This window comes from Phalacrocorax aristotelis, chromosome 1 (assembly GCF_949628215.1).
Source record: "Phalacrocorax aristotelis chromosome 1, bGulAri2.1, whole genome shotgun sequence".
NCBI lineage: Eukaryota > Metazoa > Chordata > Aves > Suliformes > Phalacrocoracidae > Phalacrocorax > Phalacrocorax aristotelis.
The window spans coordinates 104,434,400-104,449,779 of record NC_134276.1 but is presented as its reverse complement, the minus strand read 5'-3'; the positions used below and the strand labels follow the sequence as shown (position 1 = coordinate 104,449,779).

The window sequence follows — 15,380 nt, the reverse complement described above, 5'->3', positions numbered from 1 at the left end:
TGTTGAATCTGTTCTGCCTGAAACGGCAACTGGTAAGTGATCTCCCCATCTTTATCTCAGCCCATGAGCTTTTTCTGCTTATTTTCCACCTCTGCCCTGGTGAGGAAGGGGCCCCTGGCAGCCACCTAGAGTCAGCCTGCCACAGCCCCCCCACTGCCATCCCCACATATTCACCTGCTAGGAACAGCCATGCCGTGCGAAGTCCAAATAAAGTGACAGGTAACATTTTAACAGCAAGTATGTTTATTGAAGTTCTGCGCTCCATTGCACGCAGTTCATAACTTAAAGGCAACAGAGCAAGACATTGTGACAGGCTCCAACTGGAGTATTAAAAAAACCCTCACATAATCACATCACTTAAGTACAGTTAAACTGTTCAATCGTTTTGGTCTTCATCCCAGTCTTTCTTTCCTGATGGAGGTTTAGGGCCACCAGCCGGTTTTGCCATAATGATCTTGAAGATAACAGGGAAGTAGAAAAAGGTAAGGTTAGAATCAGACCCTTACCCCACTCTTACTTACAGCCATACAACGGTGACTGTCAACATTCACCAAATTCATGCAGTTTCCCTACTCTGAACTTAAGCCAGTGAATATTATTATCCACCTAATGGAGATATTCACAAATTAGTTATTTTTTTTTCTTGAAAATGGCAGAAGCTGAGCCCCAATACACACAAAAAAAGGGCATTTACCTCATTTTTGCATGCAATTTAAGACTTCAGTTAGTCTACAGAAAGTGAGTGCTTGAACAGGCTAGCAAGTGTCTGGTTTAGAGGATGCACACAACAGAAAGCAGAAGAATTATCAGAGCTGTTGTTCTGAATTACTGAGTCTAAACATCACTGTTTAAAAGCGTAAAGCCCACTAGTCCTACCACGATAAAGGCTCATTTCTGCACTTGCTATTGTGACAAGGAAGGTAAAACTAAAACTCCACTTGTCGTCCCTCCAATGAAAATTTGGTTTTAGGAGTAAAATTCATTTGCAAAGGCACAAATACAAAATGTAGCAATCAGCACACAGAAGACAGCAGTGTTGTGTCCTCAAGAAAGATACCGTCTGCCATGTGCTTGTCAATATACTCATGCATGCGCTCACACACAGATACCTCTCTGCTAGAGAAACAGAGCTTACTGCATACTAAATTTCAGGCTCATCTTTCCAGTCATCCTTATCCCAATGTCCTTGCTGCTTAGGGGCTTTTGGACCTCCTGCTGTTTTTGCCATAATAATCTACAGAAATTTACATGCAAATATGTTTTTGCTGAAGTTCTACCATATATATGAAGTTTTAAAACCATTAATATTATAACCTCCATTTTTCCTAAAAGTTGGATTTTTGTGTACAAACAATATATGATAGAACGTTTCTTGTGTTAAATCTTGTTCCTACAAAAGTTAGGGTAACTTTCTGGATACAAATATCAGCTGTCAAATCTTAAAAAGAAACATTAATAGTGCTCCTATGGAAGCAGCAACACTGTTATGTCCCAAACTAAGAGCTCCTGAACAAGCTACTTCCTGTCTTTCAGAAGTAAACAAACCACATTTTCAAGTATCATATTTTTATGCCTTGCATTTCCAAAAGATTCACATATTCTGCATTAGTGTTCTGCACACTGAGTTAAAGGTTTCAGCTCAGCCTCAAAATTACTTGTAAACTCACCTGATCTACCCTTAGGACAGTTACTGCTGCATTTGTAGCTAGCTTGATACCCCAGGATTTCCCAAGGTACGTGTCTAATACCCCAGCTTCCAACATATCCTTCACAGCAGCAGCTTCAGCCTATCAGACAGGGGAAAAAAAAACCCAAACCATTATTCAAAACTCTCTCAGGCTTCTACCTAGCAAGTTACTGGGTTTTCAAAGTTACAGGTTTAGAATAAGTTATCACTTTTCTAAGCTCATCTTCTCTCTTCAGAAAACCTTCATTCCTAATCCATTAGCAGGAAGACAAAGTAAGTAATTACTGAAGACTTACCCTCCATCACATTAGTTCAGTACCTCACTTTACCTCTTACATAAGGCCACTCCACCACGCTGAATTTAACCACTTGCTGATGGAACCACTTCAGTAAGTGGTCTCTAAGAAGTTCTACTTCTAGACTGTGCAACACAGAGCTTCAGTGATTTAAATTAATCTATAAATACTTCACCCTGATAGAAGTACTTTTAAACACAACCCTCTACTGCAGAGCACCAAGTAATATGAGAGACTACTTACCTCAATATCAAATCCAACATTTTTGTTCCCTTCCTGATGCACAGCGTAAAGTTTGGAGATGACCTCATTAGCCTTTACTCCAGAGTTTTCTGCCAGTGCTCGAGGAATGGCTTCAAATGCCTCAGCAAACTTCTTGATGGCATATTGGTCAAGCCCAGGACAAGTCTAAAGTGAAGATGCAAACCATGTCAGCATTTCAAAAAACCATAACATAGGGAGGCATTTTCCCCCTCACTTTTTTTTATTTATATACATTAATACAAATATAAGTATTATTTTCTACCGAAATATATTTTTATAAGTCACAAATACATGTGTAAGTACATACACGTGTGTGCGTGTGTATAGAAAAAAAAAAGTCAGAAAGCCCCTTTGCTGTACCTCTCCGTAAGACGTGATCTGCTTGGCTAATTCAATCTCCGTTGCACCACCTCCAGGAACAAGACGTTTATCCTGTGAACAGACCATCCCAAAACACGTTTTGCTTAAAGCGTCGTATTAATGTTCACTTTTTAGAATTTATATCCTCTATCAAGAATGCAACAGACTTTATCCCACACAGACTTATCAAGAATCCGCTTCAGATCAAACATGGATTATAAGAGAAATTTAGCAGAATTTACTCATTCATTCCAAATGGCTTTGAAGAAAAATAGCTTCTTTTGTAAAAGCCAAAATAATAATACAGTGGGGTTTAAGTCTGGGTTTTTTTCAGCCTTTTTTTTTTTGTTTGTTTATTAAAACAAAATCAGCTCTTGGCTAACTAATACTAGACTATCTAGATTTTGTCATTTTTTCCATTAACTCATCAGGAAATATCATGCAGGAAACCAATCTACTGTACACTATGTTTAACATGTCAGCAAGTATCACAAGGTGTTGGGCCTTTTATTTTGTTTTAGATTAAGCATTTTGTGTATCCTTTGGCCAACCAGCATTCACTTAAAAACTCCCAGTCTTTTAAACAGAAGAGTAATCATCATAAATTCTATGTCATGACCACTCCTGGGGACAATCATGAACGCAGAGTCTGTGGCTGTTTCTGTACTCCAAACCAATGTACACACCAAGACATGCACAGGACATTAAGCATCAAACAGAAGTTTAACATTTTTTGCATGCTACCTTCCAAGTAAATACAAAAACATTTCCTTTTGTATTAAAGGAAAAATAAATATTCAAGTGTTCAAGTCCACAAAAGCTGCTCAGAAAAAGTCCGAAGAACTGAGTTATTCCATCTATAAAGCGTATCTGTAGCATACGGAGGAAGCATGCCTTGTCACTGACGAACTAGAATTTAGTTTGTAACCAGTCAGCTCCTCCCAATCCCCAGTGACACACAAAGCTATCTAGCTTTTCTTCTGTGCCTGGTTTCCAAGGAACACCACAAAACCTTTAGGGAAATAGTCAAGAGCGAGCTGACTGCCATTAGAAAGTGGTAAAACTAACCCATCTTCAAGAACTCACTAGTTTCTGGAAAACTGCGTGCAGTACATGCTGAGCACTATCTTTTACGTCAGCAGAAGTCTTCTCTGCACAGCCCCTACACCTCAATACTACACAGCTTTCTCTACATCTCAAGAAGGCTCCTAATCTCATATATCTGCTCATATCTGTAAATATCTCCTACAGCCTTTGTAGCAAATGAGCACAAAGCAAGCACCAGTCTTGCCTCAAACTGATCCGTAGCTCAGTTTTGATAACGGAAGTGTTCTGGTTACTCACCCTTGTGAGTACTTTGAAAGTATTTACACCATCATCCACTGCTCTCTCTATGTCATCCATCAGATTGTCTGTAGATCCACGAATCAGTATAGTAGAAATGGCACCATCCTCCTTTTCTGTTCAGACAGACACCCGCATTACTGAATTCAGTTTGTTAGATGTAAAACACACACCAACATTGTACTTTTAGAACCGTAGCATTAAGGGTTCTACAGAACATACACACCGTGCTTAAACACAACAACTTGAGTATCTCCAACCTCCGATAAATATACACTATCACAGTGACCCATTTCTTCTAGAGTAGGGGGAGTCTGGAAAGAAAAAACAGAAGAGGTGAGCTTGTTCATCAGTTCTCTCCCTTCTGCTCCTCATTTGAAAAGTCCGTACCAGTCTGGGTAGGGCTGTTGCACCAACAGTTTTGCAGAGTCTTCTCAGATCCCACTTTGAGTTCAACCTTTAAAAACAAGAACAGTCTTTCTAATAACAAGTTTCCAGAACAAGTGTTAACACACACTTGTGTAAGTACGCTCTTAACTCAGCAGCTTTTTCTAAACTAATGACATCTATCCAAATTTACTGCATCAAGTTATAAAATCCACTCATCTATTTTTTCCAGTTGTAATTATTTATTTTCAGGGATGCTACAGAAAGACTGGTTTCTCAGAATCTAAAAACAAGTCGGTAGTTCAAATACATGAAAATTATCAAACTTCATCTTCTAGTACTTAAGACTTGAACTGATCTTTACAACACCTCTGTAACAGTCCTCCTTTGTTACACAAGAGATACAGTATCATGCCCCATTTCCAGAAGTTCAATCTTTTTGGATGCCACCAATAAAGTTACAGCCTTCAACAAAGGACCATTTATTTGTGTGAGAGGTGAGTGCTGCTGCACACACAGAGGGCTTTGTTTTGCAGAATGTATTTCAAGGACATACAAACATGCTTTATTTATTGATAAGAAGATTTAAGGCCCACACAAATGACAGAGAAGTACAAATAATTAGTTCTTCCATCCACCAATCCATTAGTGATGCACGGAAGTATATCTCATCATTGATAAAGCATCACATCAGGACCGTGACCAGGAGGAACCGTTACGTATAGTCTTATATGCCTTTGATGTCACATCCCTCTTTACTAGATCCACAAATTTTGATAGTCTTGATTTCAGTTGTGCTATAAAGGCACTTAAACTGTAGTTACAGTACCATACACACAAGCTACTCCCCAATTACCTGTCATACAGAGGTGAAATACTACCAAGAAACATAGGCTACAAAGCAACCAAACTGCAACTCAGGTTTTGGTCCACTAGAAAACCAAATAGTCTGCAATATTTTGTTTCTAATTTGTTTGAGAGACAAGAGACAATATGGCAAGTACAGTTCATAAATGTGGTAGATCAAACATTTTTATGCTCTTCTAGTACTTACCTGACTAGCATAATATTGTATTTGTTGGCATAATGAAGTGCCATGTCTGCCACTTTGCCACCTGTTACTACTACATTTGCACCACTATCAGCAATAGCTTTGACTTGCAGATCCATTAGATTTTCTTCTCCCTTACTGAAATTCATCAGTTCTTCAGCATTCTTTATAAGTACGGTGCCCTAGTAAAACACATACACTATTATCAATTCCCTGTTAACTACATGCCTGAAAGTTTTGACAAACCATTTTGTCTCCTAACCTATCCATAAAGCCCAAGCCATCCTGTTTTATAATACTGCCACCCCTCCCAGGCAATGGGGTAAAACAAGTTAAAAAAGGGCAATTCTAGCACTTCTAGACAACCTTTAATTCTATCACGTAGACCCAACAAAACCGACACCCCCCCAACCCCAAAACCCCTGTAAAGCAAATTAGGTTCAGACATTTTCCATTAACTTTTTTAAACTAATGAACTCAATATTAACAAAAATATCTCAATCACCAAGTGTCAAGAATATTTATAGTTAAGTCTAAAAATAAGAGCACATGAGCATAAATAGATATAAAACTTATTTTGAGCTTCTACATACCTTAGTTTCAGTTATCATACTATCAAAAGGGCAGGAATACACAGCTATTTTTGCATCTTTGACAGAAGTAACATCTCCTTCAGTTTCCTTTTTAAAAACCATTCCATGCAGTACTGAGGAAGCAGAGATACCAGCACCCTGAAAGGAAAGAAGTGGAAGGGGGAAAGTCATATTATTGATCATTTATTGTCAGAAAGCTGCACTACCCTTTATAAGAATCAGTCCTTAGGTTGGCACATTGAAACAGATATAAGTTTTCACTGCAGCACAAAGAATTAAGACTTAAACTGATTTAGCAACATCAAACATTGTCTTGCAGATTAGTTGGTGGTCCAGGTTAAGGCCCATAACATTAATTTTCCGTGCTCAACTTGTTCTTTATTTATTAGCAGGGAAAATCCACAGGGCGAAATTCGTAGCAGATATAAACTTGTTCCAATCCTACATACCATACTGAGGCCTGACAAAAAGCATGCAAGATTAGACCGCTCCATTTCTGCCAGCCTGCATCTTAGCATAATCTCGTGACTGCTTCTACAACAAGGATGCAATCCATATCCCTGTGTATAATTAAGTTAACGTATCTAAAATAGATAATAGATGTATCTAAAATAGCATAAACTTCCAGTATTAATGACTTCTGTTTCTGAAAGCTGCTACTGGGCATTAAACAAGGAATGTAAAGACAAATTTCCAAAACTTATTATGCATGCCACAATACAACAGAGATTAGAACAGAAAAGGCACTTTTCGAAGTTCAAAGATCTAAAAATGAACTGTCATTAAACTATGTACCTTAACAATACAGTAAAGCTAGCTACTTCCAACTTACCACAATTTTGCACACTCTGATGTTATCGACGTTGAAATGACCAGAATCAGGAAGAATAGAAACTGTTTGGAGGGGGGGGAAAAAAGTTTGCTGCTTAATAAATAAAGTAGAACAATGAACACAAAAATAATGCCTGGAGTTTTTCTGAAGTACCAAAATTCAATGGTTTAAGATGCCTGCCTAAATTCAAGGCAATTATAATCTGCACCAAGAGAAACTGAAATGTTGTTTTTACAATCAGAAATCAACATCTATCAGGCTGCTTGGTTAAATAAAGTCCAAATATCCATTTACACATGTAAATTCAAGGGCGAAGTCTGATCCAGAATATTCTGAGAAAACACTTAAACTAGACATGAAAGTTTCTTCTTGGAAACCTAAAGGGAGAAAACAACAACTCAACACAACTACAGTCTTGCTTCCATTGTTCTGTGGCTGAGACTAGTAACAGCTTATCTGAAGTGTAATATATATATCGTGCTAATGATAAAAAAAGAGGAAGAAATATGGGATTTCTGCTTTAAAAAGACTAGAAAGCTATTTCTATAAACATTTAGTAGAAAACACAGACCTTTTCTGAGCCACAATGCCAACGAAGAGTTCAACAGGAAAAAAGTTATACTCATTTCAGAGGCCAAAGCATCCCATCTAATTCAACCTGATAAACTCACCGTACCTCTTGTCTTACATGAAGACATTAGTAATGATCATAAGCAAACCTACTCAGTTTTTTAGATGCATGCACACATCTGTCCACTTACCACAGGCCTGAGCAATAAGCTTTGCCAAAAAACGTTCGTTGCCATATTGTTTGCTCATCACTGAAGTGTGCAACAAAGATGCCACTTCTTCAACATCTCGAAGGTTCTTTGCAGAGCAGCACACCAAGTCTGGAAGAATTTCTAGCGCTTTCTTGCAAGCCTTTTCATATCCTTCAATCACCTGTGCAGCAAACAAAATATTCACTACACCACTTCACTATGCATTCATGCTGCTTATATCTCCTTTTCAACAGGTCACGGAACATTAACAAACGCAAAAGCTTACAAGGAAAACAAGCAATCACAAGCATCAAAACACATACTGTTCTTCTTCATACATCTCTATCTAAAGAACTAGTTCAGAAGGAAGCAGACAATTCACAATATTGCGACCGAAGAATACTGACCAACAGCAATCTGAATTCAAGCCACCTGAATTGTAATAACAATATAACTCGCCTCTGACACTGATAACCCCATTCTCAGAAGGTCTTCTGCTAACTCCAGAAGAACTCCAGCAAAAACAAGGACAAAGTTTGTTCCATCTCCAACTTCTTGCTCTTGCATGTGGGAAGCCATCACAAGCATTTTTGCAGCTGGATGCTGAACCTTTAAAAGAGGTTACACATCTCAGTTACTAAAATCCCACACAGACTACAGCTCCAGGTTTTTCTGTTCATCCAGTATAAGCTCTCTCATTTCAAATTGTATCTAAAGATACTAAGAATGCACAAAATAAGAAAAGGAAGCAGCACAGATTATCTTAATTGGCTAACTTTCCTATTAAGCAAAAGTACAAACACATGTGGAAAAAAAAATAATAATAAGAGAACTGAACATTCCCCCTACAACATGAATTAGACATCCTTGACATTGGTTCTATCCTATTTTTACAGGGTGCAGTGGCTTCACAATCAAGCTCTGCAACAGGAAAGCAGTTTAGACCTTCAAGCTGAATTTGTGTGTACCACACAAAGTAGGTATCTAAATTACAGTTTAATTCTAGTGGTTCTTCTGCTTAAAGATTGTACTGCTTTCATTTTCTTTCAAATAAAGGCTGTATTCTTGAATATAATTAGAGCAGCTGTCATTTTGTCCAAGTAACATGCAAGACTCATTAAAGTTGTCCGCAGATTATTTTTTGAACACATAACTGAGACTTCCAGTTATTCTACTTATATCGAACACTACTACAATGCACTGAGTAAATAAATACTTAATACTTACATTATTTCTATCAATAAGTATAGAATTCCATAAAATATTAGTTGTGTTGTGACACAAATTTGAATTTAATAGTAAAAGTTAGGACAGGTCAGTCTCTCCACACTTTTACTGTATTCACAGGAGGATGTGGCTATATCCTCAGCTTCTAAATCCAAGTAACATACTCTAAGCAGATGGGAGAACATAGCAACCACCAACACTGGGATATTAACACAACAGCTATTTCATTCAGTTTTCCAAACAATTTATTCTCTAGGTGTATCCTCTTCTAAATCTACGCTGGTTTTGGAGAAAAAAAGTAGGCAATTAAGCATCTCCTGCAACTACTTGATGCTGCTTCACCACCCTCACTGTGGAAACAGCCCATTGACTTTACTCGTAATTCAGTGAAAAATAGAAATGACTTACAAAATGACACATGTAAATCATCTGGCAGGGTGACATGTATTTCCTTATTAACATTCAGAACCATAGCAGCTCATGAACAGAAACACTATTTCACAACTGACATCTGAAGCAAGAAAACTTACCTCTAGCTCTCTCAAGATAGTAGCAGCATCATTTGTAACAAAAAGCTTCTCCAAATGATTGATAACCATTTTGTTCATTCCTAACAGGGGAAAAAATTTTTAAATCATCCATTTGGCAAACATAATGTTGTACACAGGTACTCTTTCATAACTTTCAGGTATATCTTACACATGAAAACATTAGCCCTATTGATAATTTAACAACCTAAAAGATTTTTGCAAAATAACAACTGGGAGTGTGTTACATTAAGGAGGAATCAATAATTTCTGAAGAAGCAGTTCTCTCTTCAGAAATATTAGTACATCGTTTAATTAATCAATACTGGAGAACACCTTTTGTTTTGGTATATCTGACCAGATATGGTGCGCTTATGTTCATTATGACTGTCTACCAAGTTATTGCCTTTCCTTTAATTTTTGCAGGTCTTCCATATAGCACTAAGACAACAAAAAGGACACAGCAACTAGTTAAAAAACCTGGCAAAGGCAGGTACATTGTGCATAACTTAAAAGCTAACCAAACAAAGTCTGATCTGTATAACCACAAGCATTCTAGAGCAAGTCCAACATGTCTCTTCAAGAAACAAACAGTTGTTTCTTTGTCAAGGTAGGTTTAGGCTTCAAACATAACATTTTGCCCAAAACCATTACAATAATTTTAGGATTTACTTACCATTTGGTCCATAAGCTGTACGGGTGGTCTGAGCAAGTTCTTTGCATGCCTGGATGTTCCTATAGACAGCTTCTTCGAGTCCTGAATAATGCTAAAAGGAAAAAATGTTCTGCTCAGAATTAGGCTTTCTAACAAAAAAAGGAAAAGGATGAAGCAGTCCTTTCTCATCAAAGCAGCAACAACCTACTGAGTCCATGGAAGTTTTTGATTAATTTACATTCAGTATTTCACTTAAAGTTTAAACAGAAATGAAAGGTTACTCAAAGACAGTCAGAAAAGAACTACTGTGTACTCCTTCTCAGCTAGGCAGCTCAGCAGGCACAGTAAGTTTCTGAACAGAAAATTTGAGCAGTGACTCAAAAAGTCAGTAGCATACCAAAGGGAAACACAATATAACCAATATCAGACTGGAGAGAGGCAAGGATTTAGTAAGCATGCGTTTTTGTACATGCTTCTTTACTCACAACTCTATATTCCACAAAAATAATTTAACTCAGTTCTATGTTTGAACATGTGCAGTTTGAAAATTCAGAGGCAGAATAATTCATAGAATATTTGTGTTTGAGAAGCTGATCAGCCTGGCTTCGGTTTGCAAGCCATAAGAAAAGGAATGATCCCTAGAAAGGGCCTTAACTAGGAGCAGGGTAAAATGTACTGTGTGGCCCACAAGTGAAGGGAGAAAGATACTCTCTCACAATATTTACTCAGTAAACAGAAAACAAACACCTCAGAATGCCAGCTGCCCCCTTGTTCTGTGAAAGACAGCCCTCCCTATTCTGGCCTTGAATTCTCCATCGGAGAACCAGCATCTAAGCCACTTGGTTCCCCTGCTCTCCCCCTACCCTTGACATATGCCATTCTTTGTCTCCAAGGAAGATGCTGAAAAGAAAAACAGAGGGCCTCCCGAGTCACTAACTTCTAATAAGTCACTTTCTATTAAGTAGCAGCAACCAGAAACTTTCTTTTATTTATTTTCCTCTAAAAAAACAAACTAAAAAACCCCAACCCAACCCTGCTTGCTTTCTGTCCCCTTTTTCAAAGAAAACTTCTGATTTATCAGGCACAGTCCTTGACGACTGCCAAGATGCGCACTGCGTTAAACACAATGAAAATGGATTTACGTAAAGGGAACATACATAGATAATACGCCACTCAGAAGTGCCGGCAAAGGTACTTTTCTTACAGGCAGGGCAGCAGAGAAGAGTCAACAGCACACACACAGCGAGCGGGACGCTTCTGAGCGGCTAAATCGGCAGGGCCCGGTGTAATTTCGCCGACCCCCACCGACCGCCGCTCCCCCAGCGCGGGCACGGGGCGGGCGCACGGCCCGGGAGCGAGCACCGGCGCCGGGAATACCGCCGGCCGCCGCCGCCCCGCGCAGCGGCGGGAGCCCCCAGAGCGGGACCCCCGAGGCGGTGGGAGGTGGCGGCCGGGCCCCGGGCGGGGGAGGGCAGCTGAAGGCGGGGAGGAGGGGGCAGAGGGTACCGGCCTTGGCAGAGCTTTCTGGAAGGCCGCGTGCGCCAGGCACCGCCCTCCTCATCCACCGCCCCGTGCCCGCGGCCCATCCCCACCCTGCCGAGGGACCCCAGCCGAGGGGCGCGGAGCCCCTCAAGCCCCCGCCCAGTCCCGGCGGGCACGCGGAGCCGCGGAGCCCCGCCGGCCTTCCAGAACCTTCCCCGCGCCGCCAGGCTGAGACTGCCCCCCTTCCCCGCCGCCAACACCTCCGGCATCCTCCTGAGGGAACAGCCCCTGCCCGGCGCCGCTCTCACCTTCGCCCCCTCCTTGAGCATCTGGGCGAAGCCCGGGGCCTTGGGGACGTGCAGCGCCATCTCCGCTCCGGGCCACGCCGCGCCGCTCCTGCCAGACACCGCCGTGCGCCGGGGACGACGGGAGCGATGGCGGGCGCAGGCGCAGCGGGCAGCCGGGCTGCCGGCAGGCAGGACGAGCCGCTCCCAGGGAAGGTCGATGGCGGGGCGGGGCGCGGGGAGCCGTCGGGCGGCAGAGCGGCGTTTGCTGCTTCGCCGCCGAGTCGGCGGTGGGTGGCGCTCAGGCGGCGGCTGTTAGCTGCGGCGGAGCCGTTGGCCCGCGGCCCGAGGGCTCTCCGGAGAGACCCGTCCGGAGGGCACCGCCCCGCCTGACATCTTTCTGCCCTGGCAGCGCCGGCCGAGCCCGCCAGAACCCCAGCTCGCAGGCAGCCTGCCCGCGGGGAAAAGGCCTCCGAGTCCCTGACAGGGAATGAGCATTGGTAGAACGGGTAGCACGTACAGGCAGCTAACTTCATAGAATCACAGAATGTCCTGACTTGGGAGGGACCCACAAGGATCATCGAGTCCAGCTCCTGTCCCTGCATGAGACAACCCCAAATTCACAACCTGTCTCTGAGGGCCTTGTCCAAGCGCTTCTTGAATGTCATCAGGGTTGGCACCGTGACTGCCTCCCTGGGGAGCCTGTTCCAGTGCTCCACCACCCTCTGGGGGAAGAACCTTTTCCTCATGCCCAACCCAAACCTCCCGTGGCACATCTCCCTGCCATTCCCTCGGGTCCTGTCGTTGGTCACCAGAGAGAAGGGCTCAGCGCCTGCCCCTCCCCCTCCCCTTGGGAGGAAGCTGCAGGCCGCAATGAGGTCTGCCCTCAGCCTCCTCCAGGCTGGACAAACCAAGTGACTTCAGCTGCTCCTCGTACGGTTTCTCCTCTAAACCCTTCACCAACTTCGTGGCCCTCCTCTAGACGCTCCCTAATAGCTTTATATCCTTCATGTACTGTGACGCCCAGCACTGCACCCAGCACTCGAGGTGAGGCCGCACCAGCGCAGAGCAGGGCGGGACAATCCCCTCCCTCAACCGGCTGCAATGCAGGGCTTGGTGCACCCCAGGACTCAGCTGGGCCTCTTGGCTGCCAGGGCTCACTGTTGGCTCATGTTCTACTTGCTGTCGACCAGAACCCCCAGGTCCCTCTTTGCAGAGCTGCTCTCCAGCCTCTCATTCCCCAGTCTGTATGTACAGCCAGCGTTGCCATGCCTCATGTGCACAGTCCCGTCCTTGCCCTCATTCAACTTCATACGGTTGGTGATTGCCCAGCTTTCCAGTTTGTCTAGATGGGATGACTTGAGGGATGACTGGCTTGACCTGTCTGTTTTGCTTTAGGTAAATGAAACCAACCAAAGACGGTAGTTCATCACACTTTTACAGTAGTTATGTAACATTTATGTCATCTATTTAATAGGAAAAGAGTCCCAGTTCATTTTTTTCTGAAATAGGTAAGGTAGCGTTGCTTGGTTCATTGTGCTGTGTGCAACTCACTACCTCTTTTTGTTAGGGGTGGTGAGTGGTGGTTTTCTTCCCTAGGAATCATTGTCTGTGTGGTAAAGTGATGCACAGTATTGGCAGTGGCTGATGTTGGCTCCTTCAGAGTCTTTCTTTCACTGTTGAGTTCAGCATACTGTCTCCCAGGCGTTTCTCTTAGTACATTTAGTGATACGTGTCCCAGAGACAATTAAGACCCTTCATTGCAATTGATGGCAAAATATGGTCATAAAACTTGGCAGACTGCAGTCAAATATTTGGCTCAGTACATACCTGACTTGTTCAAATGGAATCGAAATGCACTGGCAGGAAGATTTGTCAAGTACTCATTATCCAGGGTAATCCTAAGTAATATGCGTGCTACAGGACATGCTGAATATTACTTTGGAGGCTCACCTTGACATCTCTGCAAGCCACAGAGGTCCATCCAGGAGACAGTTGGACTGCTTCTGTATGGAGTTGCTTTAGGTTTGATAAGTCTTTTTAACTTTGCTTCTGTGCCACACAAAATCAAACATACTCTTTCAAGATGAGAACTAAAAGGCCTTAGAAATACTACTGCTGCATTTAGGCCACATATCTGAGCCTGTAGCTCAACAGAGACTGAGTTGGTCCACCTCTGTAGCACGGATAGGCCACCTGTAAGGTTAATTAAATCACTTGATATGTGTTGCTTAAGCAACCTCTAGAGGAAACACTTGGGTTACTTTAATCATCCTATAATTCTTAAAATTCAGTCCGTTTTAACCTGTAACACATCACGGCAGTGTAAAAAGGAGTGGTGATAGAAAGCAAAACTACATAAAGCACCCCATGAATGAGCTTCAAAAAATCTGTATGCAGTTTTGCTAGAAGTACTTAGTGGCAGATGCCACTTGAAGCAGAAGAGGGAACCTATTCAGCCCTGACTATCGTGACCAAGGAGCGTGGGCACTTCCAAAAGGAAGTGCTAGGGTTTGGCATAGGGGACATAAGTCCATTTATCCCTTTCTTCTCTCTTCCAATGTATCTGTACCATGGTGCAGCTAGGAAAGAAGGAAATGTTCATCCTGTTCTACAACCAAGATACCAGAAACTGTATTCTATAAAGTAACTTCTGTCATCTATTTTTAGCCACAGAGATCAGAGGAGGTACTTACTCCTAAGTCAATGCAGAAGACTTTTCACAGTCATGAGCACAAAGTCACAGGCATTATATCAATAGTTGAATGCATTCTAGTCAGAAGCATTCTTTTTAGGGCAGAGAGGAAAGACGGTTCAGGGGGTTAGCCTGCTGATCAGTAACTGCAGGATGCATTTCAGCTCTCTGTGACTAATATCCTGCATGACCTCAGGCAAGTCTCTAGTGATTTATCCACCCTTAAAAGTTTTGTCACTTTATTGCTGTATATTTTACATTCTCATTACCATCATCTGGATGTAGCTACGTCATTGTTGCAGGACTTAACGTGAAGTTGCTAGTTAGAAGTTACTAGGGATAGGACGAGAGGAAATGGCCTCAAGTTGCGTCAGGGGAGCTTTAGATTTGATATTAGGAAAAATGTCTTTACTGAAAGAGTGGTCAGGCATTGGCACAGGCTGCCCAGGGAGGTGGTGGAGTCACCATCCCTGGAAGTATTCAAAAAATGTGTAGATGTGGCACTTGGGGACATGGTTTAGGAGCCATGGGGGTGTTGGGCTGACAGTTGGACTTGATGATCCTAGAGGTCTTTTCCAACCTTAATGATTCTATGATTCTATGAATACCTTTTTTCCAGTTAGGAAACAGAACGGTTAAATGCTGAAATGTCTTCCTAGAAATTTTGCAGTCTTCACCCAGGAAGTCCATGGCTCTTTTCCTGGGATTCCATCACTGCCTAAGTTGATTGCTGACCTAGACTTAAATTATCATGTCCCAAACAGTATTGACTTATATTAAAAAATGTTTCTGAGCTGACTGGTATGCATTGGTATTATTCTCCTTCCTTGATTTTCACCAAGAGAAATACCAGTGGAATCAAGGCAATAGTATGTAGGATGCTAAAGACACAGGACTTTACTATTAAAAACACTTCTCAAGTTCACATTCATTAT

At 42.1% G+C, this 15,380-nt stretch overlaps 1 protein-coding gene across 2 annotated transcripts; it reads right to left on the bottom strand.

Moving 5' to 3' along the window:
* Positions 1-225: 225 nt before the first annotated feature.
* On the bottom strand, positions 226-11,934 carry CCT8 (chaperonin containing TCP1 subunit 8). 2 transcript variants are annotated; one of them, XM_075101273.1, is made up of 16 exons: positions 11,775-11,934; positions 10,006-10,096; positions 9,333-9,412; positions 8,035-8,184; positions 7,576-7,756; positions 6,815-6,876; positions 5,983-6,120; positions 5,393-5,571; positions 4,342-4,408; positions 4,178-4,265; positions 3,952-4,067; positions 2,608-2,679; positions 2,227-2,391; positions 1,668-1,787; positions 1,136-1,234; positions 226-454 (listed from the first exon to the last, which is right to left on the bottom strand). In XM_075101273.1, exons 1-15 carry the CDS (start codon positions 11,832-11,834, stop codon positions 1,142-1,144), a joined length of 1,662 nt encoding a protein of 553 aa, XP_074957374.1. In that variant the 5' UTR covers positions 11,835-11,934; the 3' UTR covers positions 226-454; positions 1,136-1,141. The 2 variants fall into 2 exon arrangements, with proteins under 2 accessions (XP_074957374.1, XP_074957380.1); XM_075101279.1 differs by lacking the exon at positions 1,136-1,234.
* Positions 11,935-15,380: the final 3,446 nt, after the last annotated feature.

What these genes read in the sequence shown, in the direction of transcription:
- CCT8 (XM_075101273.1), bottom strand. Translation starts at nt 11,834, where the DNA reads ATGGCGCTGCACGTCCCCAAGGCCCCGGGCTTCGCCCAGATGCTCAAG. An exon ending in GTATGATAACTGAAACTAAG is followed by an intron (nt 5,572 to 5,982) that starts GTATGTAGAAGC and finishes GTGTTTTACTAG; the next exon opens with GGCACCGTACTTATAAAGAA. An exon ending in AGATCACGTCTTACGGAGAG is followed by an intron (nt 2,392 to 2,607) that starts GTACAGCAAAGG and finishes TCTTCACTTTAG; the next exon opens with ACTTGTCCTGGGCTTGACCA.